We start from the raw sequence: 27,938 nt of genomic DNA, 5'->3' as shown, positions 1-27,938 counted from the left end.
TTTATATATCTGGAAGATAATGGGAAACTGACTGATCGAGTTGTATTGACCTAGAAGTGTAGTATCTGCTAATTCCGACGGAAAGTGCTCGCTTAGATCTCCACCTTCCTTTTACGTTGACGTGGGACTTAGGTATATCAGAATAGAGGGGTCTAGACAGGTATCACCACAAGTCTAGGTATGATTCACAACATAGATTATTGATTTAGATTGTTTGCTTTCGTCGAAAGAGGAATATGATCTGCGGGAGAACTGAATTAAATATGATTCACAATAAAAATAGTTCCAGTAGGTAGGTTCATGTACTTCCTTCAATGGAGAATTATGACGTGCGGAGTGACAGATTTATTAATAGGTACGCTTGGGGGTGGGATGTTTGATCTAGTCCTAAAGTAAGATCTGAAAATCTGCATCTAATTAGATCTAGTTGGATCTAATTAGATGGATCTACATAACTGAAGTTAACTTGACAAACAACGTTGGAAAAACTTTTTTGTCTTAAGATTAAGCATGAAACTTTATCTTTCGTTCTCACAATGTTTCTATCCCTATATCCGGATAATCATCTACATACGTTGGAGGATACGCCATGGAGACTAGGTACGCTTCTCTGTTTAACTTCAACGACGATGAGGCCCTGGTTCTTGGGACAATTCTGCGACAGAATGAACTTGGCGAATTCAAAAACACCTTTGGGGGAGATGTTGAAGATCACTGTTTGTAAGAATGGACTTATAGCCATGACTACTGAAGGTACTATGAAAAAGGTGTCATTTACTATCTAGCTAGGTGTAAGGATCAAATTGTGTTGAGGAAGGAGAAAGAACTCAGGAAGTGGAGAGTTCTTGTTAGAGCGTTCGTGGACATTGAACGGATCATACAGCAGAAAACTGGAAATGGTTACTCCGGAAAGCTTAGAGTGATGGCGGAAGAGTTCACACTGGTTTGAAGGTAGCTGTCCAAGTCTATTGTTCATATCCTAGGCATACGGCGCATATACTCCATAGCATTTGAATTAGGGTTAGACTTCAATGAAAGCGCAGGTCGCAGTGAAAGTAACATATATTGATGAACCTCTTCCCGATTGATGTTTTCACTATGCAGCTCACAGTAGTACTCACTACGAGATAAGGGTATATAAAGAAAAAAAAAGGTCATAGGCTATGTTTCTCAGAAGAGTTGTCTTGAAAACCACGGGGACACAATTAATCTGGAGCTGCTTAGGTATATTGGGAATTCAAAGCAAGTTCTGCGAGCTTTACCCCAATCAAAGTAGCATGGAAATTTTGTGTGGTTTGATTTGGACAGAGCCTCAGTGGGGTGGGGACGACGGTAGATTATTCAATCCAGAATGTCCAAAAGACCGCACTGCAACTCAGCACTCGAGTCTCTCATTTTCCGAATGTAACTTAAACCCAAAGAGGGATCTGAATTCCCGACCACAATTAGACCATTCAGATCGTTTGTCTACATGTTGCTAGCCATTTACGGATAGAATCAAGGCAAAGCCTCAGCGAAGAGATTGAGATCAAAGGCTGTAGAACAGGCTCGACAAGCTTTCATGAAAGCTTATCATGCTAAGCTTGTGTAGGCATGAAGAAATGACCATCTTTCGCAAAGCAGCATACAGTCAAGCAAAAGGTGTATCAACTAAATACAAAAGCGCTAGTAAGGCCAGAGGAGATGCTCGAAGTGAGTGAGAAGAGAATTCGAAGGGACAAAAGGCAAATTTCTGTAGAGATCGGAGAGCAAAATGGCCCAGAAAGATGTAAAGAGGAAAACAGTTGCTGATTTAACGTTGGGAGCTAGGACGCTGCTGCAAGGAAACTAAATGAACAGAGAGAATGGCGGATTGTAATTGGAAAAGCTGCTCAGTAAGTAAAGAATAGATCGGAACGCAATATACAAGATCCTATAAAAGTAGCTTGAGGTAAAGCCACAAGAACGTGCTAACATCAAGAAGAAAGAAAAGCGAGGAGCACGAGTAGATCTCGTTATCACAGCTAATTTTGCCATCCACACGAAAGCTGAGACGGCTTCGAAAAATAAAGCCAAAGATTCTAAGGAAACAAGGGGTTCAATCACTTATGAACTTCATAACTCTCCTTTGAGCAACCCCTATCTTCCATCATCTCGATTTCAACAAACCAAACATAGTTAGCAATACATTACACCATCACAGCTGGAAACAAAACTCGGAAACCGCATCTTTTTCGCGCCCTAAATCCATTCCGAGAATCTCGATACAGTTGTGTCATCAAAACTAAATTTAACCATAAAACATCATTAAGCCATCAATCAATCCTTGCACGCTCTCATTCATTCATTCATTCATTCATTCATTCACACATACATACATTCCGGACTCCGGAATCCGGGGCTAACAAATCCTTCACATCGTATCATATCGGATTCCTCGTATTAGCACTATCCAAACTTTGAAGAATCCTACCTATCTATCGTGAGATCATCTCCAGGGTATAATTTAGCCGAGAAAGCTTACGGGCGGCTGCCGAGATCCATGAACCTTAGCGGGGCGAATGACATTCTTCAAGGAACATTAGGAAATAAATGGATAGCCCTAGATGCGGATCCTTTCTGCGCAGTAACCTTACTCTTTTCTCCACTCTGGTGTTTCTCCGTCATTTCCACGTTTTCCACCTTTGCCGCTATGTCACTGTTACATTCACACTTGCAGCGTGGTTTGGTGGTTTGTGGATACTTGTCGGGTTGTCGGGTGATGTGATATCTGGTGATTTCCAGGCGGTTGGCTGGGGACATTGAGAGCGGTGGAAGGTATGGGAGATTGCGATTTTGAGGGATTTTGGGATTTGAGGGGCCTATTGATTGAGTGCGTGGCAAATATCCGTAGGGCTTTGTATACTTAGAGGTTGGGGAAGATTCACAAGATTGGAGGGATTCAAAAGACGATGGAGATAAATGCAATTTTAAACCCTTGAGAGTATCGGACACTATGCATTCATAGGTATTCATAGGCTGTATGCATCTTTCGTACATCGCACAACAAAGACCCGCACCCTGTATTTGAACCTCTCATCGCGATCATGTACTATTATTTACTGAGTTATGCATTAGAAATATTCATCCTGAACCCCAAGAAAGACAGGATGAGATGTTTGAGATACAGCCTCGCCTGTATGTTTTTCCATGTTATAGAGATTCAAACATGACAGATAGTTTATTATTCAATTCAAATTTTGTACTTCAAGAATGACTTGCAGCGTACTTAACAAAGGCATGACTTTAAAGTGCGATTTACTCAGTCAATTGCGTACTACATTGTCATCAACTCATCTATCATATCACAATCATAATCACCGAACACAAAAGCCATACAAGTCCACCAAGCAATACATATCCATATACTATATACTATACACAAAGTGAGTAGAGTAACCATCTTCCGCATCCGTTCAAAGACATCCAAATCAAGGAAATAAAGGCAATCGAATCGAGTCAGCAAGCAAGTTCTGTATTCCTATGCTTCTTTTCTGACCATCATCCAGAAATCCAATTTAAACGAGTGACTACGCAGATACTCAATATGTACTGCTCGCTCGCGAAATAACTCGGAAGGGGTGAAGGAGAAATGTTCACAAGTGTGAGAATGAAATGAGGTGAATGAACGAATGAATAAACAATTGAAAATAAATAATAAAAATTATGTGCAGTGGTGTAAAAGAAGGTACTCTGCGTTTTTCGTGACATCCGTGATAGTACTGTATTGAGTGGTGTGTTGTAATAAGCGAGAGAGAAGGTTGAAAGATGTGTTAAAGACATCCTCATGAACGAACGATTAATCCGATTAATGATTCGCAATTACACAGGGCGATGAAAATCCCTCAAATTCCAGAATCATCCTCAGCGAACAACTGAGTAGGAGTATAAGCATTCCAGTTTGCACAAGTATTCTCAAAAATAGCAGTATCGGTCATCCCGACCGCAATCGAGCTTTGAGACTCCACAAATTGCATCGCGAATCCCTCAGATGCGTGCCATGCAATATGGCAATGAAGGAGCCAGGAACCAGGGTTGTCAAGCTTGAATGCAATGGCAAGATAACCGTTTCCTGGAAGTGCTGCAACGTCACGACGTGGAGGATTGACGAGGTTGAACTTGGCTGGCGACTTATCGGCATTGAACACATCGGCTTCTTGAGCTACGATGAAGAAATCGTGACCGTGGAGATGGATGGGATGCCAAATGCCGAACCCAGTAAGATCTTCGATGACATAGACGACCCACTCTTCATTGTTGGTCTGCTCGAGAGGGACAACATTGTAGTCAGTTGGGAAGATAGTTTCGTTGTTGAAAATCTTAAGAGTTGTTGGGGAGCTCCAATCGAGGAGTAAACTACTTGAATTTATGGTCCATGTGAAGTAGTTGGTGAATGCAAAAGACACCTGTTCGTCGACGAGAGAGTAGTCGCCAACGTTCAATGCTAAGTGTGGAACAAGACTGGCAACTGGCTCATCCTCGCAAGTGCCGCGTGGCGTGGTGCCAACAGAGGTAGGATCTGCGGTGCTGGAACTATCGTATCGGAGAATACCTGTAGCATTTGCGGCTTCATTGTTGGCTGAGCAGGCGTTTCCCCAGTTTCCTCTAATCCAGTAGTTGCCTGCTGCCGCATTGGCTTCAACAATAACATCGTATCTTTGACCAATACCAATGAGAAGGGTTTCGGTAGTGTAGGGAACAATTGGAACAAGATCGGTGGCAATAACAGTAAGCGTGTGTCCATCAATAGCAAATTCGAAGTGACTGTCAATTCCGACATTGATCAATCTCAATCTATATTTGGTACCTTCGACGAACGTCAACTCGAATTTCTTGCCACCACCAACGCAATTAGGGTCAGTAGAAGCTGAACAATCGAAGGTGTTAGTTCCGTTCATTAAAGTGTTTTCGAGTGCTGGAGGAGCGCCAATTCTAGCGGAGTCCCAAATTTCGAAAACAGATTCATGTGCCCAATCTTGGAGGAAAATTACACCAGCATCTTCATCATAGTCCGCCGTAGCAGGGCCGTTAATGATCAAGGGTCCGAAGAGTCCGTCACCGTATTGAAGAGAGAAGTGAGAGTGATACCAAGTGGTTCCATATTGAGTAACCTGGAACTTGTAGGTCAAGGTATCTCCAGGAGCGATGGGACATTGAGTTACACCTGGTATTAATATTAATCATTTTTCAATAGAATATGGGAAGAATTCATGGGTGCAGTGGGAGGGGACGTGGGGTAGGAAGGGAGAGAAAGGAAAATATCTTGTGATCGCATGATCACGATCTTTTGAAGACATACCGGGTACACCATCGTATTCGAGACTTCCTAGTTGACGAATTCCATGCCAATGAATAGATGTACCGTTGTATTCAAGATTGTTGGTGACGTCTGTTATCAGGTAGTTAGTAGGGACAATCAAAGCTTAGAAAGAATGATATTCAAGGGCCGCAAGTTGTGAGGATAAAGAAGTTTCCTGGGCAACTGGAGACGTACGAATTATAAGATTGTCACCCCAGTCTGCTATAATTGCAGGTCCTGGAACAGTTCCATTGAAGGTCATGGCTGAGCGAGTATAACCATCAGGTTTGATGGTAGAGTTCTCAACTGAAAGCCAGTATTCTATATAGCAAGTTAGTGATAGACTAGTGAATCAGAATTTGATATCGCATACCTCTGGTGACTCCGGTAGGAGTAACATCATACCAGTTGGTATCAATGGAATACTCTCCCCAGCAAGATCTGGAAGTAGCTGAGTTTGCACAAGAGGCAGTGGTATTTTGGCGAGGAGTGAGTGGTGAACGAACGGCTGGAATAGCTGATGCGGATGCCTGTGCAAAGAATACAGTGAGGGCAGTAAAGACTGTAAAATACTTCATGATTGTGAATTAAACAAAAAGCGACTGAAAAGATTGTGTTCTCCAAAGAAGGAGTTGTAAAGAAGAAACTGTGGTGAGGATGAGATGAGATAAGGAGTGACGAGAAGAATTCCATGGCGAAACATCTTAAATTTATAGAAAATTGAAGCTCTTGAAATTGGACCGTCCTGTCAGCTTCGTGTCCACCTCTGAGCTTAGGTTCAAGACCTTGACGGCAACATAGTGAAGTCCGATATTGTCCTGTGATGGCTCGGGTAGCCTTGAATGTTTTGTCGCTGTGCTGGGTTGCATTGGATGGGAGGTATACGTACTCTCTCAACCCCATCTATGTGCAGTATATCTATAGACTCTTTGCTTTTGCTGCCAATGACATCTCTTGGCGTAAGAATGTGGTAAGCCAAATGCATGGTGAGAACCTCAAGAACCATCTGAAATATGGAAGGGTTGAAGAAATGGACAGTGCCTCACAACGCGGAACTATGCTAGCGCCATCAAAAGTACATTAATAGATTACTCCAGGGGAAGACAGCAGTTCGTGCCGAAAACCGTGGAGCAATATTCAAAGATCATCTTCTGTTGAAACAATTAACATTCGTCAATCCTTTTGGCTGGAATGATTACTACATCTGAGCGTATTCGATGATCTGCATTCATCTCGGTCTTTCGGGGCCTGATAGAAAGTTCGTTGCTTGAAGTAGTGAGCACAACAACTCGGAGAATTATTTCTCACATTGTGGTTATAAGGCGCAAGGATTCACAGGGTGATCAAGCCACCTTTTCCTCATCGGTAAGTCCTCACATGTCAGTCACAATCGATAACTTACACGATGCAACTATGGCTTACTAGTGGCTGCAGGTACACACATTATAGATATGTGCTAAAAAATCACACAGTTGGAGAGAGCCTCCTGGTAATTCTCCTCAGGCTTTCGCCCCCCCTTGGCCTGGGTTCCATATTTCATAACCGTTGTTAAAATAGATAATAAAAGCAACTTTTTAGTAAATTGGTTCAAGAATGATGAGTGAGTGTACTAATGACTATTAGGCACGGTCTGTTGGGTTGGTAAAATTTCATACTCAATATGCCCACTCAGAGTTTCCTTTTCTATGTACGTCGTAATCGCGCTGTTGCATATAAAATCCTTCGGGTACCTTACCGAATCTACAAGACGACGCCTTAAGCTTTAGGATTAAGCTTTTATGAACGTAGATTTCAGATTTCATTAGTTCCCGTTTGCTTGAGCCTCATCTGTATTGATCACTTCCTAAAATGCATTAAACTCTGAGAAAAATGTAAAACTATATGATGATCTCCGGACACAGCACAAATTCAGTCCACGTACCACTCAAATATCCCCAGAAAATCGCAAGCCAGTTGGAAAAGGCAAGCAAAAGTTTTTGGGGACCGTCTGTGCACCCTTTTCTGGCATGGATTATGATTAGGGGACTTGATAGAGCTGACGACGCTTTTCAATATCAAAATTTTGATACCACGCCGCGAATAGTGTATTGTAGTGTAGTGTTGTAGTATTGTCGAGGAAAACCCCAGGACCGGTAGTTGACCGAGATATACCAAGACATACCAGGACTTCCTATCTTCCTAATCAAGATTGTACCTACTGACTGATATTGCACAGGTTGTAGTTAAAGAGCCGGGCCGGAACTTTCAAAGAGAAGCAAATGTCGAGAACCTTTTTAAGGTAAAGAAAATGGCCGGCAATATATATCGTGCAGGAATATTGGGTCGATTGTGTTTAGTAGTTCGATTAGTTTGTGATAATTAATTTGTAATTTTTCAAGAATTTAAAGAACGAATGAATGTCGCTTTTTTGTCAGCGAAAACATCTAGAAAACTCACCTTATATAAACTATTATTGTGATATATTCTCTACTAAAAACACTCTATACTATATAGGTATTATAATATTTTATAAGCATCTCAATATACTCAAAGCAGAATTAATAGATTATATTGAACAGTTGATTTATTATTCAATTATCAAGTAAGAATAAGATCTTTTTCTTGTTTATTTTCTTGTAAGTGCACGGACCCGGCATTCATCGAAAACACGCCCTCGTATTGTCTTGCGAATAAGCGGTGATAAAGCTAAGAGTTCGATTTTTGATAGGGCAAGACTAGATATCCTCAGAAACTACTGAGCCACATGACTGAGGGGCCTCCAGCTTACGGAGTAAACAAGCAATGATCGTGTATCCGCAATTAATCGGAAGTTTACTTCCTGATGGTGGAGCCACTGCTACGACCAACTCATCCTCCTTGCCGAAGGTTCTATGAAAAGTAAACCCCAACCCTCCCTCCCCCCCACTCTGTATGGAACTACCTTAGCAATACGGAAGAGGCAATAATGAATAGCATCTGATATATTATCAAAACTTTGATTCCTTCCATGGCAATTTGAATTGCCATCCCGTATTTCGCGAAAGATTTCTACGGGTACATGTCACAAAGACTTTGTGATAAAGTGTTCCGTACGTAAATAACACTTTATTACGCGCTGAAAATTTCGGAACTCGGGATTCGTTGAGCTGAACTAAGAATGTTCTCGAGTCCCAAAGGAAGTAATGATGAGCAATACGAAAGAAAAGCTGTACAAAGTACGTCGTAAACAAGGGAATGCAGGGTATTCCACATGGTCACAGGGAATCTAATCCAGATAAGATCTCATTCAGATGATGGTAACGTGGTTCGGCGTAAATCCAAGATTAGGTTTCAACTTGCACGCTTGTCCTTTTAATCCTTGCGGATATAAGCATTGCAACCTGATTGTTCAGATGGGAACGGGCTGTATAACGTGAAGGGGCTGCCAGCTCTCACAGTGATTATTGATCTCGCTAGCCTTCCTGTTCAGAGGTACCAAGATAGGTTGAGGGATATTTTAGCTATTCCTTTAATTTGAGCCTGTCATACTGAACCCTGAACACCACGAAGTTATGTGATGCCTTGCTTACTTATGAAGGATAGAAGTAGACCATGGGAACAGAGTGCTGCCGTTGCTCGTGTCAGCATTGCCTTTGATCATATTGGAAAGACTTTGAAAGTGTCAAGATTGTAGTACAGATAGATTTTCTTACATCGAAATTTAAAGCAAGGTTATCTCGTGTTGCCCCTGTACCAGTCAATATATTCCTAAACCATTATGAGGATTTGTATCCATGACAGAAAGAGTGTGAACTTCGTCTCGTTACCCCTGATTGGAACACAATACGCGATGGAGTCGTCCTCACCTCGAATACTCGCATGGTCCTAAATCGTGAACGGAAACACTGTGTCCGGCGAGTAAATAATGGAGAGGCCACAATTATAAATTCATCAGAGGAAAAATTTGGTATGCATCAGATCCACACACACACACACGATAAAATATTTTAAAATGTTTGGAGAGATATAAACATGCCAAGATATGAATTGGGCAGCCAAGGAAGCCTCGGAGCATCTGCAGAATCAATTCATATCTTCTATCTTGGTCGAATGTCTGCACGAACAAACATTAAAAACATGTGGAACAACTCGACTTTTGCCGTTTAGGTGAAGTCCAATTTTCTATCGATGGATGATTAGCATCTCTTGCGAGTAGCATGCTCAAAGACAACTACGACAAAGCGTCGAAAGAGTTTGAAAGACAAATTAGTGAACAATGTGATTGAGAACATGCATCTAGAAACCTACACTAATTCTGTTTGCATCGCTCATAACCGAATTTTGGACAAAGAAACCAAAATGCATAACAGGGTGGCAGAAATGAGGGGAACTAAATAATGCCCAACCATAGACTGTTTTCAGATCACATCGTACCCATGATGCATCAACCCCTCCTTGGTACATTCTCGATTCTTTCCATATCGGTAGACGAGGCCTGCAGAATCGCAGCGACCATATGGCTACTACCTCTGTTGTCTGCGGATATTTCTTTCTTTGTCACAATCTTTGGTAGATATGTCGATGGAGAAGGACCTCGACTTGTAATCTTTTGAGTCTCGCAACAGTAAGTTGATACCACCAAACTCCACGCTAAACAAACAAGCAAATAACCATATCCCAGACTCTCACAGGTAGTCCTTCTTCTTGGAAGTTCTCGTATATTGGTTCATCCTCCATTCAACATCACCGTCCTTATTCTCCAGCGTTCCTCCTCTAATTTCGAAGCATCTCATCGTCATACGAGGTCCAACTTCTGCGAGTTCCACATTTTGATATCCCGTCTTAACGAACACGTGGTGTCGAACTTCGATACTATCTTCAATATTCTTGAATGTGACAACTCTGCTACCGATTTTCGTTTTGTTCGTAATCGCTTCTCTTGGGGGGAAGATGTGTTTCAAGATTTTGACGATTCGAAGACCCAATCTTGATGTAAAGCCTTCAAAGATCAGATGGGGATAAGACTCGCTGACCGTACCACGGGAGCTATTGGGGATGTCATGGCGCAAAACAACATTGTGTAGAGAGAATGATATCGTGGGCCCATGCGGAAAGTGGGATAGTGTCAAGGCTGTTGGTGTACCACGATGTTCATGGAGGAGGATGATATCGGAAAGTCCAGATGCTTGGGCGGATGTAATTAGACTTGGTAAAATGAGATTTCCTCGATTTAGACGGATTGAAGTTGGTATCAATAACCTGATCTCTTTCGCAAAGGCAGAAAGTCTCGATGAAGGATCTCTTGAAGTTGTGATCAGTACTCTGGGATCAACGATTCCAGAAAGTTGAGCATATTCATCATCCAAGTCAAGTTCCTCGTTTGCCGTCAAATCTGGTCGTGATTCATCGTATTTATAGTCTTCTCGTAATTTTTTATCATTCGCAATCGATGGATCTAAGGGTTTGCCTGATGCCAAAGAAGCTCGAAGCTTTGCGCGCTTTTCACTGATCTCAGCATCTCGAAGTGTCAAGGCTCTTCGATAGAGATAATCTCGTCGTTGTCGAGCTTGTTTGCGCTGTGGAACACAAGAAATATTAGTCAATTGGATTTGAAACCACATTGCAGGGAAATATATGATAACTTATATGAATACAACTTACAATCATTTTCACAATATGTCTCCAACTTAAAGAGAGTTTGTGTTTTGAGAGGGGGAGTATGAAGCTTTTTTGTGAGGTACTAGGTAGTCGAGCAGAAAAAAAAAGTTTGTATCACAAACCTTTATCGGCTGGTATCGGTATCAGTATCAGCACGCTAAGCACCCAAATAGCAATGTCACTTGTTAGTATAGTTATGTGAAATCCCACAATCAAAAAAGCAACTGTGCATCTCTTCTCGAGTACTCCACCATCCCGACCAACATTGGTAAAATACCTTCTGGGCTCCTCAATATCAGACAAGAGATCTCAAACTTCTGCAGGATAAGTTGTGAATTACGGTTAGAGTTACGATAATGACTTGAAAGTCTTGTCCGGCTTTCAAGAATATCTCCAAAACCTTTGCGCCGCCCTCCCGCCACAAAGGCTACCTCCACAAACATAAGGAATTTATCCAATCTATTGTAAGTATGGGTTCTCTTTCTGTCTTATAGCCGGATCTTCAATGGTATATTTGGCATCTTCTGCCATTCTCCTGAACAATACCTAGTTCTAACCTTTATTATTTTGTGTAGTATCTAGACATACTGTCATCATGGAAAACGCTTTCGCCCACTTTGGGAACCACCTCATATCCGATTCTGCTGCAGCAATCAACGCCGGTGCTGATGATCTCTCAAACATTGATCCTGATGATAACTTGTTATATGGACAATACGGAGGTCATGGTGGTTTGGGATCCAGCAGACGAAGAAGCGATGATGATGACAACGAGACTGAAGTATTCGATGAAGATGATAACGAGAGTCTTGCAAGTGTTCCAGTCGATGGCATGAAAAATCTTGGGCTTCGAGGTCTTGAGGATGAGAAGGAACTGCCAGCACACGCATGCGCGTAAGTTGAATTATCAACGATCTAAATTGTCCTGAGCCGGGCTGATTTGATGTGTAGATATTGTGGAATTCACTCTCCAAGCTGTGTGGTTAAGTGCTTGGGATGCAACAAATGGTTCTGCAGTGCCCGGGGAAACGCTACATCTTCTCATATTGTCAATCACCTTGTTCGCGCAAGACACAAGGAAGTTCAATTGCACCCAATGTCGACCCTCGGAGATACTGTACTGGAATGCTACAACTGCGGTATAAAAAATGTTTTCCTCCTCGGCTTCATTCCTGCGAAATCGGATACAGTCGTGGTTCTTTTATGCCGTCAACCTTGCGCCTCTGCTCCATCTTCGAAGGATATGAGCTGGGATGTGTCAAAATGGCAACCGTTGATTGAGGATCGTTCCTTTTTGTCTTGGCTTGTCTCTCTTCCAACGGACGCAGAACAGCTTCGCGCCCGACATCTCACGCCGCCAATGATCGCGAAGTTGGAGGAGATGTGGAAGGATAATGCTAACGCTACCCTTTCCGATTTGGAAAAGGCTGCTGGAATTGATGATGATCCAGCCCCTGTCCTTCTTAAATACGATGATGCCTATCAATATCAAAACGTATTCGGACCTCTGGTCAAGATTGAGGCAGATTACGACCGCAAGCTTAAGGAAGCCCAATCTGAAGATGGTTTAATTATTCGTTGGGATTATGGTTTGAATAACAAACATTTGGCCAGTTTCATTCTTCCAAAGATAGAGCTTGGCGATGTAAAGCTCGCTGTAGGCGATGAAATGCGACTCAAGTACAAAGGCGAGCTACGACCTGTCTGGGAGGGTGTTGGATATGTGGTCAAAATTCCAAATAATCAATCTGATGAAGTTACCATCGAACTCCGAAAAGTTGGCAACGATAAATCAGTCCCAACGGAATGCACCCACAATTTTTCTGCCGATTATGTCTGGAAGGCAACATCTTACGACCGCATGCAGTTCGCCATGAAGACCTTCGCTGTAGACGAAATGAGTGTATCAGGATACATTTTCCACAAACTTCTTGGTCACGAGGTAGCTGCGGCTCCAATGAAAATTCAAATGCCTAAGAAATTCAGTGTTCCTGGTCTACCAGAATTGAACAGCAGTCAAATCAGCGCCGTCAAGAGCGTATTACAAAAGCCTTTGAGTCTCATTCAAGGACCTCCGGGAACTGGAAAGACAGTCACATCTGCTACAGTCATTTATCATTTGGCTAAGGTCAATGGTGGCCAAGTTCTTGTATGTGCTCCTTCTAACGTCGCCGTCGATCAACTTTGTGAGCGTATACATCGAACTCAACTCAAAGTTGTTCGTCTTACGGCTAAGTCCCGGGAAGATGTCGAGTCATCTGTTGGCTTCCTCTCTTTGCATGAGCAGGTCCGCATGAATGATAGCAATCACGAACTGGCCAAACTTACTCAGTTGAAGAGCGAGCTGGGAGAATTGTCAAGTCAAGATGAGAAGAAGTTCAAGGCATTGACAAGAGCTGCTGAACGTGAGATTTTGAGCAACGCTGATGTTATTTGCTGTACTTGTGTTGGAGCCGGAGACCCAAGACTTGCCAAGATGAAATTCAGAACAGTCCTTATCGACGAATCTACTCAATCCGCAGAACCAGAATGCATGATTCCACTTGTTCTGGGATGCAAACAAGTGGTTTTAGTTGGAGATCATCAACAATTGGGACCTGTCATCATGAACAAGAAGGCAGCAAAGGCAGGTCTGAACCAGTCACTCTTCGAGCGTTTAGTCCACCTCGGCCTCAACCCTATCCGACTTAACGTTCAGTATCGTATGCATCCATGTCTTTCTGAATTTCCGTCTAACATGTTCTACGATGGTTCTCTACAAAACGGTGTCACGATGCAACAACGACTTCGTCGTGACGTTGATTTCCCTTGGCCTGTAGCCGACACACCCATGATGTTCTGGTCCAATCTTGGTAATGAGGAAATTTCTGCTTCGGGTACTTCTTATCTCAACAGGACTGAAGCCTCAAATGTTGAGAAGATTGTCACTCGATTTTTCAAAGCTGGAGTACTACCTGGAGATATTGGCGTTATCACTCCATATGAAGGTCAACGCAGTTATGTTGTGACATCTATGCAAAATGCGGGTTCTTTTAAGAAAGAGCACTACAAGGAGGTTGAGGTTGCTTCTGTGGATGCCTTCCAAGGACGAGAGAAAGATTTCATCATTCTCTCTTGTGTAAGATCCAACGACCATCAAGGTATTGGTTTCTTGAGTGATCCTAGACGTCTCAATGTAGCTTTGACGCGTGCCAAGTACGGTCTTGTCATTGTTGGTAATCCAAAGGTTTTGTCAAAGCATCCTCTATGGCATTACCTGTTACAGCATTTTAAGGAACGTAGCTGTCTTGTTGAAGGTCCACTTTCAAACTTGCAAACATCGCTTCTACAATTTAGTCGTCCAAAGACAACTTACCGTGGCCCACAACGTTATCAAATGGGACTGTCCCACAATGGCCGAAATGGCAATAACAAAGCCCCCCCACTACAGGATTTCACTGACACTGGCTCGATGATGAGTTCTGCTTTGGATGATGTTTCTTCGGTTCACTCATCCCATCTCGGCGGCGTAGGGGTCGGATCCGCTTACCCTGCCGGCTTTGGTAACTTCCCTCTCACAGGCCTTGACAACTGGCCTGGTCTTGATTCACGAGGCCCACGCGCCAATGGCCAAAAGGGTCGTGGGCATGGACCTGAGAGCATAGCTGGAGAATCCGTTGCCGCCAGTGAGTTCACTGATGTCACAAGCAGTAGTGTTACAGATGGCAGAGGCATTGGCCAGGGAGGTGTCAGCCTCGGTGTTAGTGTTCACGAAGGACAAAAACAAACTAGTTTGAGTCAATCTGACCGCTTGAAGCGATATGTCGAATCAGGTGGCCGCATTGCTGATTACAAAACTGGCGATGCTGGCAGTGTCTTTGGCACGAGCTCTCTACTAAGTGGTCGTCGTTTTGATGATGATGAAAAGAGTGTTTCTACTGCATTCGCAAGCCAGATCGGAGGAGGTTATGATTGATTCTACATTGACAAGGTCCATTCTCATAGGACATCATAATCATGATATACTAAGGATATTCCTTCCGGATCAACAGATGGCTCTTCGCTGCTCTGTGCGGCCAGCAACCAGTATCGAATCTCATCGATCTATCCTTCATCGATAACCGACCTTCCAAGTTCCGTACCTACAAATTTAGGGCGTGAGCATCTATACATATATCACATGTAGAGAGGTTTTTACTGCAAGCATGAGATGCCAACCCACCAGACTGCTAAAGTGTCGAAGGAGAGAAGATGAGAGTGGTGCCAAATTTAGATTGTTTATGGGCCGTAGGGAGATTGCTTTATAGGGGAGAGGATATTTTGACTGTGGCTGATGTGCTTGTTCTAAACGAGAGACAGAAAATCTTTTGATGGTGAGGTTCATGATCTTATTCAGCATGTCATATTGTATCATTCATTCCTCAAGCTGATGCTTATGGAGAAGAAAACCATCATCAGCATTAGCTTTGGTTTATGACCATACATGTAAATAAGACAGATACTGGCACATTTGCAGTACCTTAAAATTTCAACGCCTTGCTAGCAAAATCTTACCTGAAAGTGATAATGTGAGAAATGTCTTTCATCTTGACTGCTCACTCCAAGTCCCATAGGAGGAGACCCTTGTAGGAAAGATGCCAGTAGTGAGTTTTCACGCCTCACATTTCGAGATCAATGTGGAAAGCAAAGATTGCCTGACTAACAGGGCTCATAGAAGTCCCAACAAACACCACTCAAATCGCGAAGGGCACTGGCTAATTTTGCTTTAGCAAGGCCAGAGACCATACCGTTATCATTAGTGAACACCTCGGGCGTGGAGTGTTTGATCAATTGCAGTTTTTGACTCTTTCAGCTCGCTTGCGGCCCCTGAAACTTTAGCATTCTTTGCGAAGTCCGCTTTCGCAAGCAGCCTATTTTGTTCGCACATCAAAACGCAGTAGGCTTTTCAAGTTTTCAATCACCTCACATTCCTCACAGCGGCCGGTTTTCGCTTTCTGGCTATCTATTACAGCGCATCCTGACTACTATTTCTTTTCCCTGGAGAACCCATTGTCTTTCTATGTAAGAGTTATCGAACTTACTTATTGCACCCTATAAATTTTGTGACAAAATCCCTGTAAAAATGATGTTTTTCTATATAAATTAAAAAAGTAGATAACTTTTTCAATTTGAGGAATTTCATTTTCAAAATTTCAAAATAAGTAATTAATACTATTCTTTATTGAAAAAATATATGTTTTATTTTCAGTTATTTTTGTTCATGAATTATATAGACTTGAAGTTGAAAAATTGGAAATTTTTAACTTGTAACGTTTTTCCCATATAAAATAAGCGATTTTTTTAGAAAATTTATAATTCTTATCTTCAATAGCTTTTAACTTTATAAATAAAATATTTAAAAATAAACTAGCTTTTTTGGTATATAATTAAATTAATTTGAAATCGACTTTGAATTCTTTTAATCATCTTATATGAAGTTTTAATAAAGAAACAGGGGTCTTAAAAGCTGAAAAATCAATGGTTTTAGCGGGGAAATCGAAATCTGTGCGGTGAGGAGGTTCTAGAACTCTTATTTAATGACAACCATGCCTCTCGTGAAAAAAACTTTGATGAGCAGTCTCTTCTTTCAATTCATGATATCCAGAACCTAAGTTCCTACCGCTCTGTAGCACCATAAAGATGTTGCGCGTGTCTATGACTGGATAAATTGAGTGATGTTTGGAATGTCACGGGGGTTTAGCTAAAACTACAGGTTTAAAGAAGTTTTCAAAGGCAGGATTGGCATACTGGAATCACTTGAACCTGAGTCTCTTAGAAGGCAAAATTTATGCTGTAGATGAGATTACTAATAGACAGTCGGTCGAGGATTTGTGGTATATATTGTGGATATTAATTATCTGAGATGATGATCAAAATCTGAAATTTAAACGTTTGGCGTGATGGGAACGAATAATCTAGTTCTCGCTTTAAATAACACACAAGAGGTAGCTATGTCAATTAGGGATGGAAAGTGGTGAGCACACTCATAGTGGAAGAATAATTTCTCGCTTCTTGTCCTTTGGAATGTCTCATTCATCTATGAGTTCCTGTTGAAGACGAAGTCCTGTGACTTGCTACTGAGCCTGACAGTCGAGTATTCCAAGCAACTGAGCTTTATTTGGTCCCATTCATGATGATAGCATGATTCTTTTCGAAATTTCTCATCGATCAAGCATTCCTTTCAACGGCACTCCACCCTCCGCTCAACCGCCGAAAAGTTTCTTCTCTCACGATTACCTGTTTTCTAGAGCTAAAGCCTAGGAGAAGAACGAACCTTAACTATTCTATTGAAATGTTCTATCAACCTCATCTCTTCTTCAAAAATTGAGTACTGCACCATGAGAAGTTGAATTGCAGCTATGTTTCGATTCATCAGCATGCCCAGCACCTCGCCGGTTTCATTCCATCCCGTACATCGTGACCTTTGTTTCCTTATCTGAAATGCCACTTCAATCATCTACCATTCTCCAACAACAACAACAGCAACAACAATAACAACAACGGAAGATAACTTGCCAATCTCCATACCCAACTCGCTCCAATTCATGAGGTACCAAACCCCTAGACGAAAGTTGTCGAGTCGTCAAGCAGCTTAAAACCAGGATGGGCCAGCAATCACACCAAGATATCCCACTAAGTCATCAACGTAGATACTTCGACCGGACTACCAATTTTACACAGTCTCAAAGTCATACATTAATTTTCGACATTAAACCAAAGATTTTATAATCTACCTTGAGCCATGAAGATCCCATGTCTTCAAAATCCTCGCAATGATACCCCCCATCCATAAACGCCGGAAACATGCAACCCCGCTTGAAACAATCGGGTTCCTAATCATCATCCATCGGCATCTCGTCATCAATATATCTGACCAAAGTAATTCTCATCTCGGTTGAATCGTGACCCCTAAGAATATCACTGATGAAGTGGGCCTCAACTTGCATTTGCACCATCTCCAGTGCACCCCTCAAAATCCCACAAAAGATATTCGAATACCATAACTCATCTTGTGCTCTTCCATCGTCTGGCAATTCCACAAAGTCGGCCAAGGGATTTTCTTCGAATATTAGGGAAAACTGTTTATTATCGCTCGTCCAGTTAGATACTGCCGGGGTGATGTTCAAGAATATCTTAAACCCAACCTATCGTTTTTATCAGCACTGTACTCCGCAAATTCCGCACAATACCTCTTGAAATCGTACCTTGGAAATCATCTCTGCAGTCTCTCTGAAGTTCGAGCAACGTCTCATGGTATTTGACTTGGCAAGATAATCTTCGATTAAACGTAGGCCAATATTATAACCCATCTTATCAAGTTGTTTGTTGACTTCTACATAATCATTTTCGTAATCTTTGCAAAGTTGTGCGACAATAGTTCCATAGGTGAGAGTGACTAGTTCGGCATTGACTTTGTCTACACGACTTCTGGATGCTGATTAGCCATCGTGGAATATGGCAAGTGTTTCTTGTGCTGCTGGTGTACTTACTTCCAGACCCTGAGTTGCGCATTAGTATATGTCGCCTTGATGACTGGCAAGAGATTACTTACTCCTCACCCATCCTCGCGGCTTTGTTAGAAGCCATGTTTGTGTCTTATAATTCTTGAACTACACTTGAAATCGGGTTGTGAAATGAATTCAAGCTGTTCTTGCTACATGATAATATTCCCATTGAAGCTGGAAGCTGGTCCAGGCACAAGCCGGATAGGCGGCCGCACTTTAGCGTACTTTTTAGAAATTCATATTGCGTTCTGCCACTGGGCCTTGGTGCCAACAACGCGCAGCTTAAAGCATCCGTATCTTTTCTCGAAAAATCGCGTGTAGCTTAAAGGAAGAAGCTATAATCATGTCTTCTGGAAAACGACCAGCTTCTGGGTCCTTTGGATCATCTCAAATGGTTGTGAAGAGGCAAAATGTAGGGAACGAGAGCACGGCTTTATCCACCACAAATGGTTCAACTGGCAATGGCGCGCTCGTTCAAGCAGTACGTACCTATTAATATTGATGGAATAATCGGCTATCTGGGAGACACCTGACTGACCTTTGTAAAATAGGTACCTCGGACGAGTGGTTTACAAGCTCCAGTAATGCAATTGGAAGGACATTCAGGAGAGGTATTTGCTGCCAAATTCGATCCCAATGGAAATTATATCGCTTCAGGGTCAATGGATAGATCCATTAGTGAGTAATACACGTTCATTCATTGTTGCATGCATACTGATTCTTTGCAGATTTATGGAGAACATATGGAAATTGCGAAAACTACGGAACTTTAACAGGACATAAGGGCGCAATATTAGATTTACAATGGTCGCGCGACTCGAGGGCCTTGTTCTCAGCATCTGCAGATATGCATCTAGCTAGTTGGGATTTAGAGACCGGTACAAGGATACGAAGACATGTTGGACACGAAGAAGTAATCAATTGCATGGATATCAGCAAAAGAGGAGAGGAACTTCTCATAAGTGGATCAGACGATGGGTATATAGGCATTTGGGATCCAAGGACGAAGGCTGCTGTCGATTTCATTCCTACTGAATTCCCTGTCACGGCTGTCGCATTGGCTGAAGCTGGAAATGAGCTGTATTCCGGTGGGATCGACAATGATATCAAGGTGTGGGATATGAGGAGAAAGGCTGTGGTATATTCTATGCTTGGCCATCAAGATACGATTACATCGCTTCGAGTTTCACCTGATTCCCAAACACTTTTATCAAATTCCATGGACTCGACGGTTCGAACATGGGATATCAGACCATTTGCGCCCACTGAACGACATATCCGAACCTTTGATGGTGCGCCGGCAGGAATGGAGAAGAATTTGATTCGGGCAAGCTGGGATCCGACTGGAAAGAGAATTGCTGCTGGTGCTGGAGATGGCACTGCTGTTGTTTGGAACAATGAGAATGGTAAAATATTGTACAAATTACCTGGCCATAAGGGAACAGTTAACTGTGCCGAGTTGTCACCTGGAAAAGATCCTATAAGTAAGAGATCCTCCAACTCTACACCTTATGTTACTAACAATCTCGTAGTTCTTACCGCTTCTTCGGATCGTACATTACTCTTGGGAGAATTGAAGTGAGATAGTACACGTAAGGAGGAGGTCAAAGTCAATGAAAAGATACCCAAACACAAAAATCTTGCAGAAACTCGGAGTTTAGGAATCAGGAACTTTGAAGCTTACGAAAGCTCTGCAAACCATTCGGAAGGCGTTGAGGGAATGGGGATTGCGCATGCGAGTAGGACAAGCCTTATAGATGTTTTAAATCGACGGCAATGGTGTAATTGACACGAGAGAGCTGGAAGACCTGAACAAGCACGGATAAATGCTATGAAAAATATTCATACATCTACCCCTCACCAACCCAAATCAATATATTTGGTTCAAGCCACGCAATATATTGCTGATTCAAATAGCCACAGTACGAGATCTGCAAAATTAGAAATTTGTGTGGAGCTGGGTGGCTGAATCTTATCTGTAAGAGTATGTACAAGGACAGATAAATGTGTAAATTGTATCATCAAACACCTCAGACTATGTAAACACCAAGAATACCGCATATGTAAATTAAATGCACTTGTGAGGTGCATACCACCTACCTATCTACCTATCTAGATGTTTCTAATCCGTGCTCTCTGCATAAATCATAGCGTTTTCTTCAAAACTTCAAGGTCTTGCTTGACCTTTCTTCATAAGCAGCGCGGTTAATCAATTAGACGAGCTCAACTCTCCTGAAATAAGCAAGAATGAAGAAATTTGATTGGTGGGTCACAACCTTCACCTGAAACAGACTTAAGATTTGAAAGGCTTCACCTCGAACTAAATTTGTCCCAGGTCAAACTTCATTTAGACCCAAATAAAATTAATCTACAAGTCACATCCTTACATCCTTGAAATGCGGCTCGCAATTGGAAATATGTCAAACATCTCGATATGCAGGGCCACTGTTATTTTCGTCGCAGATTTATCCGGTATTGTATCAAATCATTTGCTACCCATGGTCATCTTCTAGTCGTCTTCTATGAGACAAGAGAGATCAAAAATAATGAGCCAACTTCTTGAGGGAGTTCTGTCGTTCTTTCTCTGCCTACCATAATAGAGTAGTGACTGAGACGAAATTAACCACCCAGTACAGTCCACTGAAATCATCATCGTCGGCCAAAGCTTCTTCTCCTATCCTGTCTTTTTTGTTCGCATCTTGTTTATATTTGCATATCTTGCTTGAGCTTGAAGTCCGTGAGCTGTGTTCTCCGTTCCTTCTTACCCTTACGACCCTTTTTAGTGGTCAATTTCGAAGCAATTTCTGACTATTCGAGACTCATTCGTAGAGCGAAGGAGTTTTCTCTCGGACGTTTCGTATTCTTCTCTCACTCTTCACTCTCTTGGTCATCTCTTGGTCTTTGCGCTTTCTTTTGTGCGTCTTGGTTTGTTACTTTACATCACTGTTTCCCCATACTCTTTCCGGATCCTTCTGCTGCCTACCTGCATATCCTGTCGGTTGGTGGATACTGATTTGCGAACGATTGCTGGCTTTTCGATTCGGGCGTGCAATGAAGACGGGCAGATTTGTTTACTACGATAACTCCTCCTTTTATTCGATCTAATGTCTTCGTGTTATATCAAACAAGGTCGTGTTGACAGGGCCTAACCTCTCGCTGTGGAAAATAAAACAACTCGGGGGCGTCGTGGGTTGCGCAAACAACAAAAGCAACTCAGTTTTCTTAATAAGGAGAGATATTGTTTCGATCATCTAGGCACATTGCCTCTATTTACTAATTTCACGACACATTTCGAAGTAGCATATAATAATGCCTCCACGACAGAATGAGAGTGGACATAGGGAATTGCCATCGGGCGAATCAGATAGGCGTCAGTCGAGGTTGGAGGAAATTCGAGGGGGGCTGAATTCATTGTTCTCGGGACGATCAAGCGTTGACGCCAGGAGTCCTTCCCCAGAAAGTCCTAAAGCTCCACGATTAGTTGGCCTTAGCAATCTGCCATCAACTCGAATCCATATTCCAGGCCTTACTATAAGTCGAAGCTCGACGCGCCGAAACTCAGCTGCTGCTGAATCAACACTACCTCGACATGAAGAACGTCGTCCGCCACCTGTCGCGACTCGTTCCAACAGTAGACTCTCACAATCCACACAAATTCCGGCAGTTTCGTCTCCCATTTCGACAATACCCCCTCGAGTGCGAAGACGATCGGAGCGCAGGTTTCTTAGTGTAGATCCTGCTGAGCAGCATCTAGCCGACTTAGCAGATAGGGGTAGGAGAAGAAGGGGAACTCCAAGGGGAGCGCAAGAAAGTAGGAGAGGGTGTGCGCCAAGAATCCGGAACAAAAGAATACGCCAAAAAATACTGCATTCCTTAATATCTGGGCTGGTATGTGTTGCATTTTTTCCAAACCTCTTATTCCCCACAATTTTCTAATGTTATTTTTAGTTTCTCGTTTTAGTGCTCACGATATATCTTGCATTGGCATTATCAAATAAGGATGAGAGCCAAGAATTCCACGTTCTCTTAATTTTGATAATTTTGATAGTTGCTATCTTCTTCTGCCATTCTTTAATCCGCCTCTGTATGATGATCTTAAACCCGCCAATAGAGGGAGAACCAAATCCACGACGTCTTCCATCAATGGTTGGACCTGGAGGTTATGCCGAAACCTCAGTCCCTATACCAGTCGCACTCGCCAGAGATGAAGAAGCAGCGGGTATCGAAAGTCAAGCTACGAAAATGCCTCCTCCAGCTTATGGATTATGGAGAGAGTCGGTGGTACGTAACTTCAATCCATAGTGAAGACGTAACATGATTATCTAACAGTATCTATAGAGGGTTGATCCAAATCGGATTTTCTGGCAAAGAAATGAAGCAGCATTGAATCGTTCCATCTCTCGAATATCAGAACGACCCTCGACGGCTAATCGTCCCCCGTCATATATGTCTGATGATGGCATCGATTATGTAATTGAGGCAGCACCTCGTTCAACAGTTACGGGTGAAGATGTATTACCTCGACATCCAGCTGACCGATCGGAATGGCCTCGTATATCTAACTAACCATGCCCGGTAAACGGACATGGAAGAAAACACCACGAAAATGAGCCCTTGATGGGCTTTATTCGAATTCTTTAAATGTTTGGGAAAATCGAGCTTCACAATTTTGGACTTGGAGATACGGGGTTTTTGATTTGATTTGATTTTTGGGGGGCGTTTAGATGCATATACCTATGGAATATTGATAGCGTTTAGCATTGTGTTTGGAGTTTTTTTTGTTTGTTTCTTTCTTTCAATTTTTTGTGAGGGGTATCTCGTGGCTTTTGAGCTGGCCGGGTTTATTCATGCATATTTGGTGGAAATGTGGAAATGTGGAAAGGGGTGTCAAAAAGGGAGGGAAGATACATGTATACCTAGGTAGTATTACAGTATTTGGAGGGGAGTGTGTGGTAGGAGTCGATGCAGTGTTTGCAGGTAGAGATTGGAAGTTTAGATATATTAGTCTTGGCTTGGATGTAGTGACTGTGGATAGATGTGGAGATGGGGAAGATCATAAAATCGATTGGATGGATGATGGATAGATGGATCGATGGGTGGAGATTCTAGATTCTGGAAGAGCTGGAGATGTGAATATCAAATATATATATGTATACACAATATCAGAAGTAACAAGTAACAAGTGATAAATTGCAACAGAGCCGCATTGTGTTGTATGATACTAGGTAACGCGTGGGAGTTCGCATGGCATGCATGTGTAATAAGATGGCTTGCTCGGGTGTGCGAAGGTGGATTGATTGGTTGGGAGTTGAATCTGTTTTGTCGGATGCATAGGGTAAGGTAAGGTAAGGTAAGGTAAGGTACGAAACGGGATGCGTGTGGTTGATTATTTCCTCTGTACTGAGGCTATGGGATGTCCCTACCTATCGAATCTGGATATATTTCAATATCACGGGGCACAATGACGAATATGCTCAGTATGGCATCCAGAAAATCTGGATCTTGATTTTTGATTCTTGATATCTACATAGGTAGGTCGAAAAAAATAAGATTGGGAAAAGGCGGCAAAAGGGAAAAGAGAGTGGAGGTTGGGGGCGGCGCAGCGAGACTTGCACGGGGAAGTTACTAGGTACTTATTAGGCTCGTAGGGAGGGGATAGCTGGGTAGAGGGTAGGTGTAGTAGATGTTCCTCCGCAAAAGGGTTGTGAACTTGTGAGAGCGAGGGGTGGTACGGTGGCCGGATGGATGAGAAGGGAAGGGAAGGAAAGGAAAGGATAGATGTTGTATTGTATTGTTAATTGTGAGCTGGATAATGTACTGTAGGTATCTTTTGGGGGTAATGGACAGGATATGGATATTCTCGGTCGCTCCGGCTCGAGCCCGGCTGGATTGGGCGCTTATTAATAATTAAGTATGATTATATAAGGTGGGGAGTTTTTAAGGAAAATGAATTTTGATTGGTGTTTACTCTTATTTCTGTCAATATTTATTATCTGCCCACACCATACGAAGGTCTAGAGTCCAGTCAAACATATACCTAGAGTAACTTGGAACTCCGTACAACGAAATCCCAATACGAGGGGGCTTCACTCACTCGAGACTCACTCACTCACCCACTCGCCCACTCGCCCACTGCTCCGTATGTGCCTGAAATGTTAGGTGACCACTATCCTGACAAATCAATTTTATCAATCAGTCAATATTTTGAATTCTATTACTCGAGATCAAACAAGCAAATTGACACAGTTGATATGAATCTCTGACTTCTTAGAATGTACGATGAGATTCCATTCCAATGATTCCATACTTTCCCCAATGGTAAATACCAAGTTGTTAGTTGGAAAGTATATCTTCCCGTATCATAGCGTGCAGTGCTCCGTATTAGACTAGTATTATCATTGAGCCATTACTACCTAAATAGTGTACCGCGCCGTACCCGTAAAATCATAAATTGTTAAAAATCAACCGATATTGATTAATTAACCCCCCACTCCAACCATTCAAGTGATCCCCATTATTTTATACATTTCAACCAATCAAATCTATCAATTTCCCCAATTTCGCATTCCTTCCCACTAGTTCGTTTATCAAAATTCACTCGTGTTTCGTTGCCCTACCCTGCCCTGATTCTACCCACCCACCCTTATTAGACCAGTGACCACCCACCTTGGAATAACCCAATTCATTCACTATTCACCATTAGATTTCCATTGGGCGGTTAAGCTAAACTAAATCTGGCACTAGTCACCGTATCCTATATTTCAAAAGCTAATCTCTTTCAAGACTAGCTCCATTCTCAAGAATTAGGATCTTTGCTAAGCTAAAGTTTTCCAGGTTACAAAGGGACATCCTTTTGGAAGTTTTGCCTTCCGAAATCCCTCCACAAAACAAAAACCACATCACACACAATTCTGCAGTCTCTTTCGCGAAACGTTTGTATCACGGGAGGTAGAAGGAAGTAGGAAGTAGCTGTTGTTGAAGGAAAGGTTGATATATTTTTCAAGAACGGGAATTTCAGAAGGAATTTTATTCTGTGAGTACTTTCTTATTTTCATTCCCTCTGTTTGATTCGTTGATGGTTGGGATTTGTTTTGGGAGAATGGGACTGGAGGAAAAAGGAACTATGGAAAGGTCTGCGCTGGCTTTGTAACTCTTACGATCCTGCGTCCTCAAGAGTTGAACAATATCTTTTGGTTGTGGAATCAACCAAAGAATAAGGTGGCACATCTACTTGATGATATTCAAACCTATCCAACATCCGATCTTTCCATCCTCAATATTACGTACAACGACTATCCTTACCATATGAACAAACGAAGTTGTCGAAAGCATATCAACAAAGTACCACAATATCAATCTTACACCCAAAGGTCGCACAGCATTTGTGCACCCTGCAGCCCGACGATGATGCTGGTCATGCAATTGCAACGTTCTTCTGGTGGATATTTGTATGCGAACTTACCTCATCGACAATAATTCTGACAGCAACAATCACCAATATGCCAATATGCCGACTTCGACAGTTGAGGAATGGTTAAGATCAGATCGAGTAGATGAGTCACCGCATAGATGCAGGAGGATTGTGAAAGAATGGGAATCCGAGGATGGTGCCTTTGTTATTTGCCGTGCTGATGATGGAACACAACAGACACATAAATTAGTAGCCATGTCTTCATTATCTCGTCGTGCTTGCTACAAGTAAGTACCTCCACTTTCTCTCGGACATTATGGGATGGCTAGCTCGGGAACCTGTCTTCCTGGCGACATCCCAAAGAACTCACCATTTCTGTGGTGTTGTGCAACATTCTTGTTTCAAAGGGCTACACTAACATCGGTATCTTCAGGTGCGGAAACGTTGGTCATTATGCTGAAGTTTGCGCTTCTGCTGAACGTCTTTGCTACAATTGTGAGTACTCATCAAATAACCTTTGATATTGAACAAGACTAATAGTTTTGGTAATTAGGCAAGCAACCTGGTAAGCCTTCAGAAGCAAAGCACAGCTTTTCGTCATACTAATGCGACGTAGGACATGAATCAAATGGTTGCCCATTGCCAAGAACTACCGAGGCTAAGCAGTGTTACCATTGCCAAGGTTTAGGACACGTTCAAGCCGACTGCCCAACTTTGCGTATCAGCGGAGCGGGAACCACCGGTCGATGCTACAACTGCGGTATTCCTGGCCACTTGGCTAGAGCTTGCCCAAACCCAAACAACGGAATGCAAGGTCCTCCACGTGGACTTGGTGCTCCTCGTGGTGGATTTGGCGGTGGATTTGCTCCTCGCGGTGGATTTGCTGGCGGACCTCGCCCAGCCACTTGTTATAAGGTAAGCCAATTTCTCTCAGGTTGCCACATGTCCCGAATCTTCCGGTAGCATGTCATATCGGCAACACTTCGGTCTAGGGCCTCGGTTATATTAAGCTAACTCCTGATAGTGCGGTGGTCCAAACCACTTTGCCCGTGATTGCCAGGCTCAAGCCATGAAATGCTATGCATGCGGACGAACTGGACACAGTTCTCGTGAGTGCACTAGCCCTAATGGTGGTGTTAACAAGGCTGGAAAGACTTGTTACACTTGTGGAACCGAAGGTCACATTGCTCGTGACTGTCCATCAAAGGGTCTCAATGATAACCTCGCTGGAGAGGGTGGTGCCGGCATAGTTAGCAACATGGAAGGCGCTTCAATTGCTCCAGTTGCAGCTCCTGTTGCATAGGTCTCTTTACTAGGGATGCCATTGTTCGATAGGCCTCGATGAACTATCGATCATTGCGTTTACACTGGTTCATCGTACTTTGTCTCTCATTTGTAATTTGGACAACATCAATTGATCCAAGGCCGTCTACTCGTTTTCTCGGTGTGCGAAGATCGAACAGCATTATAAGCATTATATCAAAACCTTACGGATTGCTTCTTTTCGGCGCTTAGTCATTTCCCCATGTTTCTTTTGATATGTTCAACAAAAAAATTAAAAAAGCATTTTTGCACGCGATATCCATTTCCTATACCCTTTACGAACTGGCAACCCGGTAAATACCTACAACATTACCTTTGACGACGTGGAACCATTATTTTTGTGGTTTTCATCTTACAAGATAGACTTCAAGATTTTTGGGCGACTTGCAAATCAAAAGCAAACAGGCGAAAAGTTCTTTTCTATCTTATTTTTAATGATGTGATGTTATGAACAAATAATGGGTTCAATCTCACATAAGAGCTAATCACAAAGCAAGCAAGAGGCTGTGAGGCACGAATGGTTGGAGAGTTGGTCTTTGTTGAAGGTGAAACTCAAACAACGATAAGAAATAAGTGATAAGATGTTTAGTCGGACGGGCGATGAACGATTTAAGGAGATCCCCAAAGGATAGGAATGGATTTGGACTTGAGAGTACCTAGGCTGGACTGGGGGCTTGGGTCTAAATTGGTGGATTGAGGGACGTAAAGAAAAAGCAAGACTTTTGTTGATCGATCGTTGTTTGTTGAC

The 27,938-nt window shown here is 42.5% G+C and overlaps 8 protein-coding genes across 8 annotated transcripts; 5 read left to right on the top strand and 3 right to left on the bottom strand.

Annotated features, from left to right (window-relative positions):
• Positions 1–589: 589 nt before the first annotated feature.
• EAF01_010302 (uncharacterized protein) lies at positions 590–949 on the top strand (the record flags this gene model as incomplete). Its single annotated transcript, XM_038918559.1, has 2 exons — positions 590–720; positions 790–949. 2 exons carry the CDS (start codon positions 590–592, stop codon positions 947–949), a joined length of 291 nt encoding a protein of 96 aa, XP_038765784.1.
• A 2,914-nt stretch (positions 950–3,863) lies between these two features.
• Positions 3,864–5,895, bottom strand: EAF01_010301 (uncharacterized protein; the record flags this gene model as incomplete). Its single annotated transcript, XM_038918558.1, has 4 exons — positions 3,864–5,182; positions 5,318–5,407; positions 5,513–5,638; positions 5,691–5,895. 4 exons carry the CDS (start codon positions 5,893–5,895, stop codon positions 3,864–3,866), a joined length of 1,740 nt encoding a protein of 579 aa, XP_038765783.1.
• Positions 5,896–8,925: 3,030 nt separating this feature from the next.
• On the bottom strand, positions 8,926–10,942 carry EAF01_010300 (uncharacterized protein; the record flags this gene model as incomplete). The annotated part of the gene is made up of 3 exons (XM_038918557.1): positions 8,926–9,457; positions 9,584–10,851; positions 10,937–10,942. 2 exons carry the CDS (start codon positions 10,940–10,942, stop codon positions 9,961–9,963), a joined length of 897 nt encoding a protein of 298 aa, XP_038765782.1. The 3' UTR covers positions 8,926–9,457; positions 9,584–9,960.
• A 219-nt stretch (positions 10,943–11,161) lies between these two features.
• Positions 11,162–15,537, top strand: EAF01_010299 (uncharacterized protein). The gene is made up of 4 exons (XM_038918556.1): positions 11,162–11,397; positions 11,509–11,827; positions 11,885–15,285; positions 15,357–15,537. The coding sequence occupies exons 2-3, from the start codon at positions 11,529–11,531 to the stop codon at positions 14,886–14,888; spliced, it is 3,303 nt and encodes a 1,100-aa protein (XP_038765781.1). The 5' UTR covers positions 11,162–11,397; positions 11,509–11,528; the 3' UTR covers positions 14,889–15,285; positions 15,357–15,537.
• A 2,247-nt stretch (positions 15,538–17,784) lies between these two features.
• On the bottom strand, positions 17,785–18,538 carry EAF01_010298 (uncharacterized protein; the record flags this gene model as incomplete). The annotated part of the gene is made up of 4 exons (XM_038918555.1): positions 17,785–18,096; positions 18,157–18,379; positions 18,442–18,450; positions 18,504–18,538. 4 exons carry the CDS (start codon positions 18,536–18,538, stop codon positions 17,785–17,787), a joined length of 579 nt encoding a protein of 192 aa, XP_038765780.1.
• A 261-nt stretch (positions 18,539–18,799) lies between these two features.
• Positions 18,800–20,038, top strand: EAF01_010297 (uncharacterized protein; the record flags this gene model as incomplete). The annotated part of the gene is made up of 4 exons (XM_038918554.1): positions 18,800–18,937; positions 19,008–19,134; positions 19,185–19,940; positions 19,989–20,038. 4 exons carry the CDS (start codon positions 18,800–18,802, stop codon positions 20,036–20,038), a joined length of 1,071 nt encoding a protein of 356 aa, XP_038765779.1.
• A 1,727-nt stretch (positions 20,039–21,765) lies between these two features.
• On the top strand, positions 21,766–23,022 carry EAF01_010296 (uncharacterized protein; the record flags this gene model as incomplete). Its single annotated transcript, XM_038918553.1, has 3 exons — positions 21,766–22,344; positions 22,405–22,737; positions 22,795–23,022. The coding sequence occupies 3 exons, from the start codon at positions 21,766–21,768 to the stop codon at positions 23,020–23,022; spliced, it is 1,140 nt and encodes a 379-aa protein (XP_038765778.1).
• A 2,941-nt stretch (positions 23,023–25,963) lies between these two features.
• Positions 25,964–27,170, top strand: EAF01_010295 (uncharacterized protein; the record flags this gene model as incomplete). Its single annotated transcript, XM_038918552.1, has 5 exons — positions 25,964–26,154; positions 26,301–26,362; positions 26,421–26,432; positions 26,484–26,782; positions 26,892–27,170. 5 exons carry the CDS (start codon positions 25,964–25,966, stop codon positions 27,168–27,170), a joined length of 843 nt encoding a protein of 280 aa, XP_038765777.1.
• Positions 27,171–27,938: the final 768 nt, after the last annotated feature.

This window comes from Botrytis porri (assembly GCF_014898465.1).
Source record: "Botrytis porri strain MUCL 3234 chromosome Unknown BPOR_016, whole genome shotgun sequence".
NCBI lineage: Eukaryota > Fungi > Ascomycota > Leotiomycetes > Helotiales > Sclerotiniaceae > Botrytis > Botrytis porri.
This window is presented reverse-complemented; position numbering and strand designations above follow the sequence as displayed.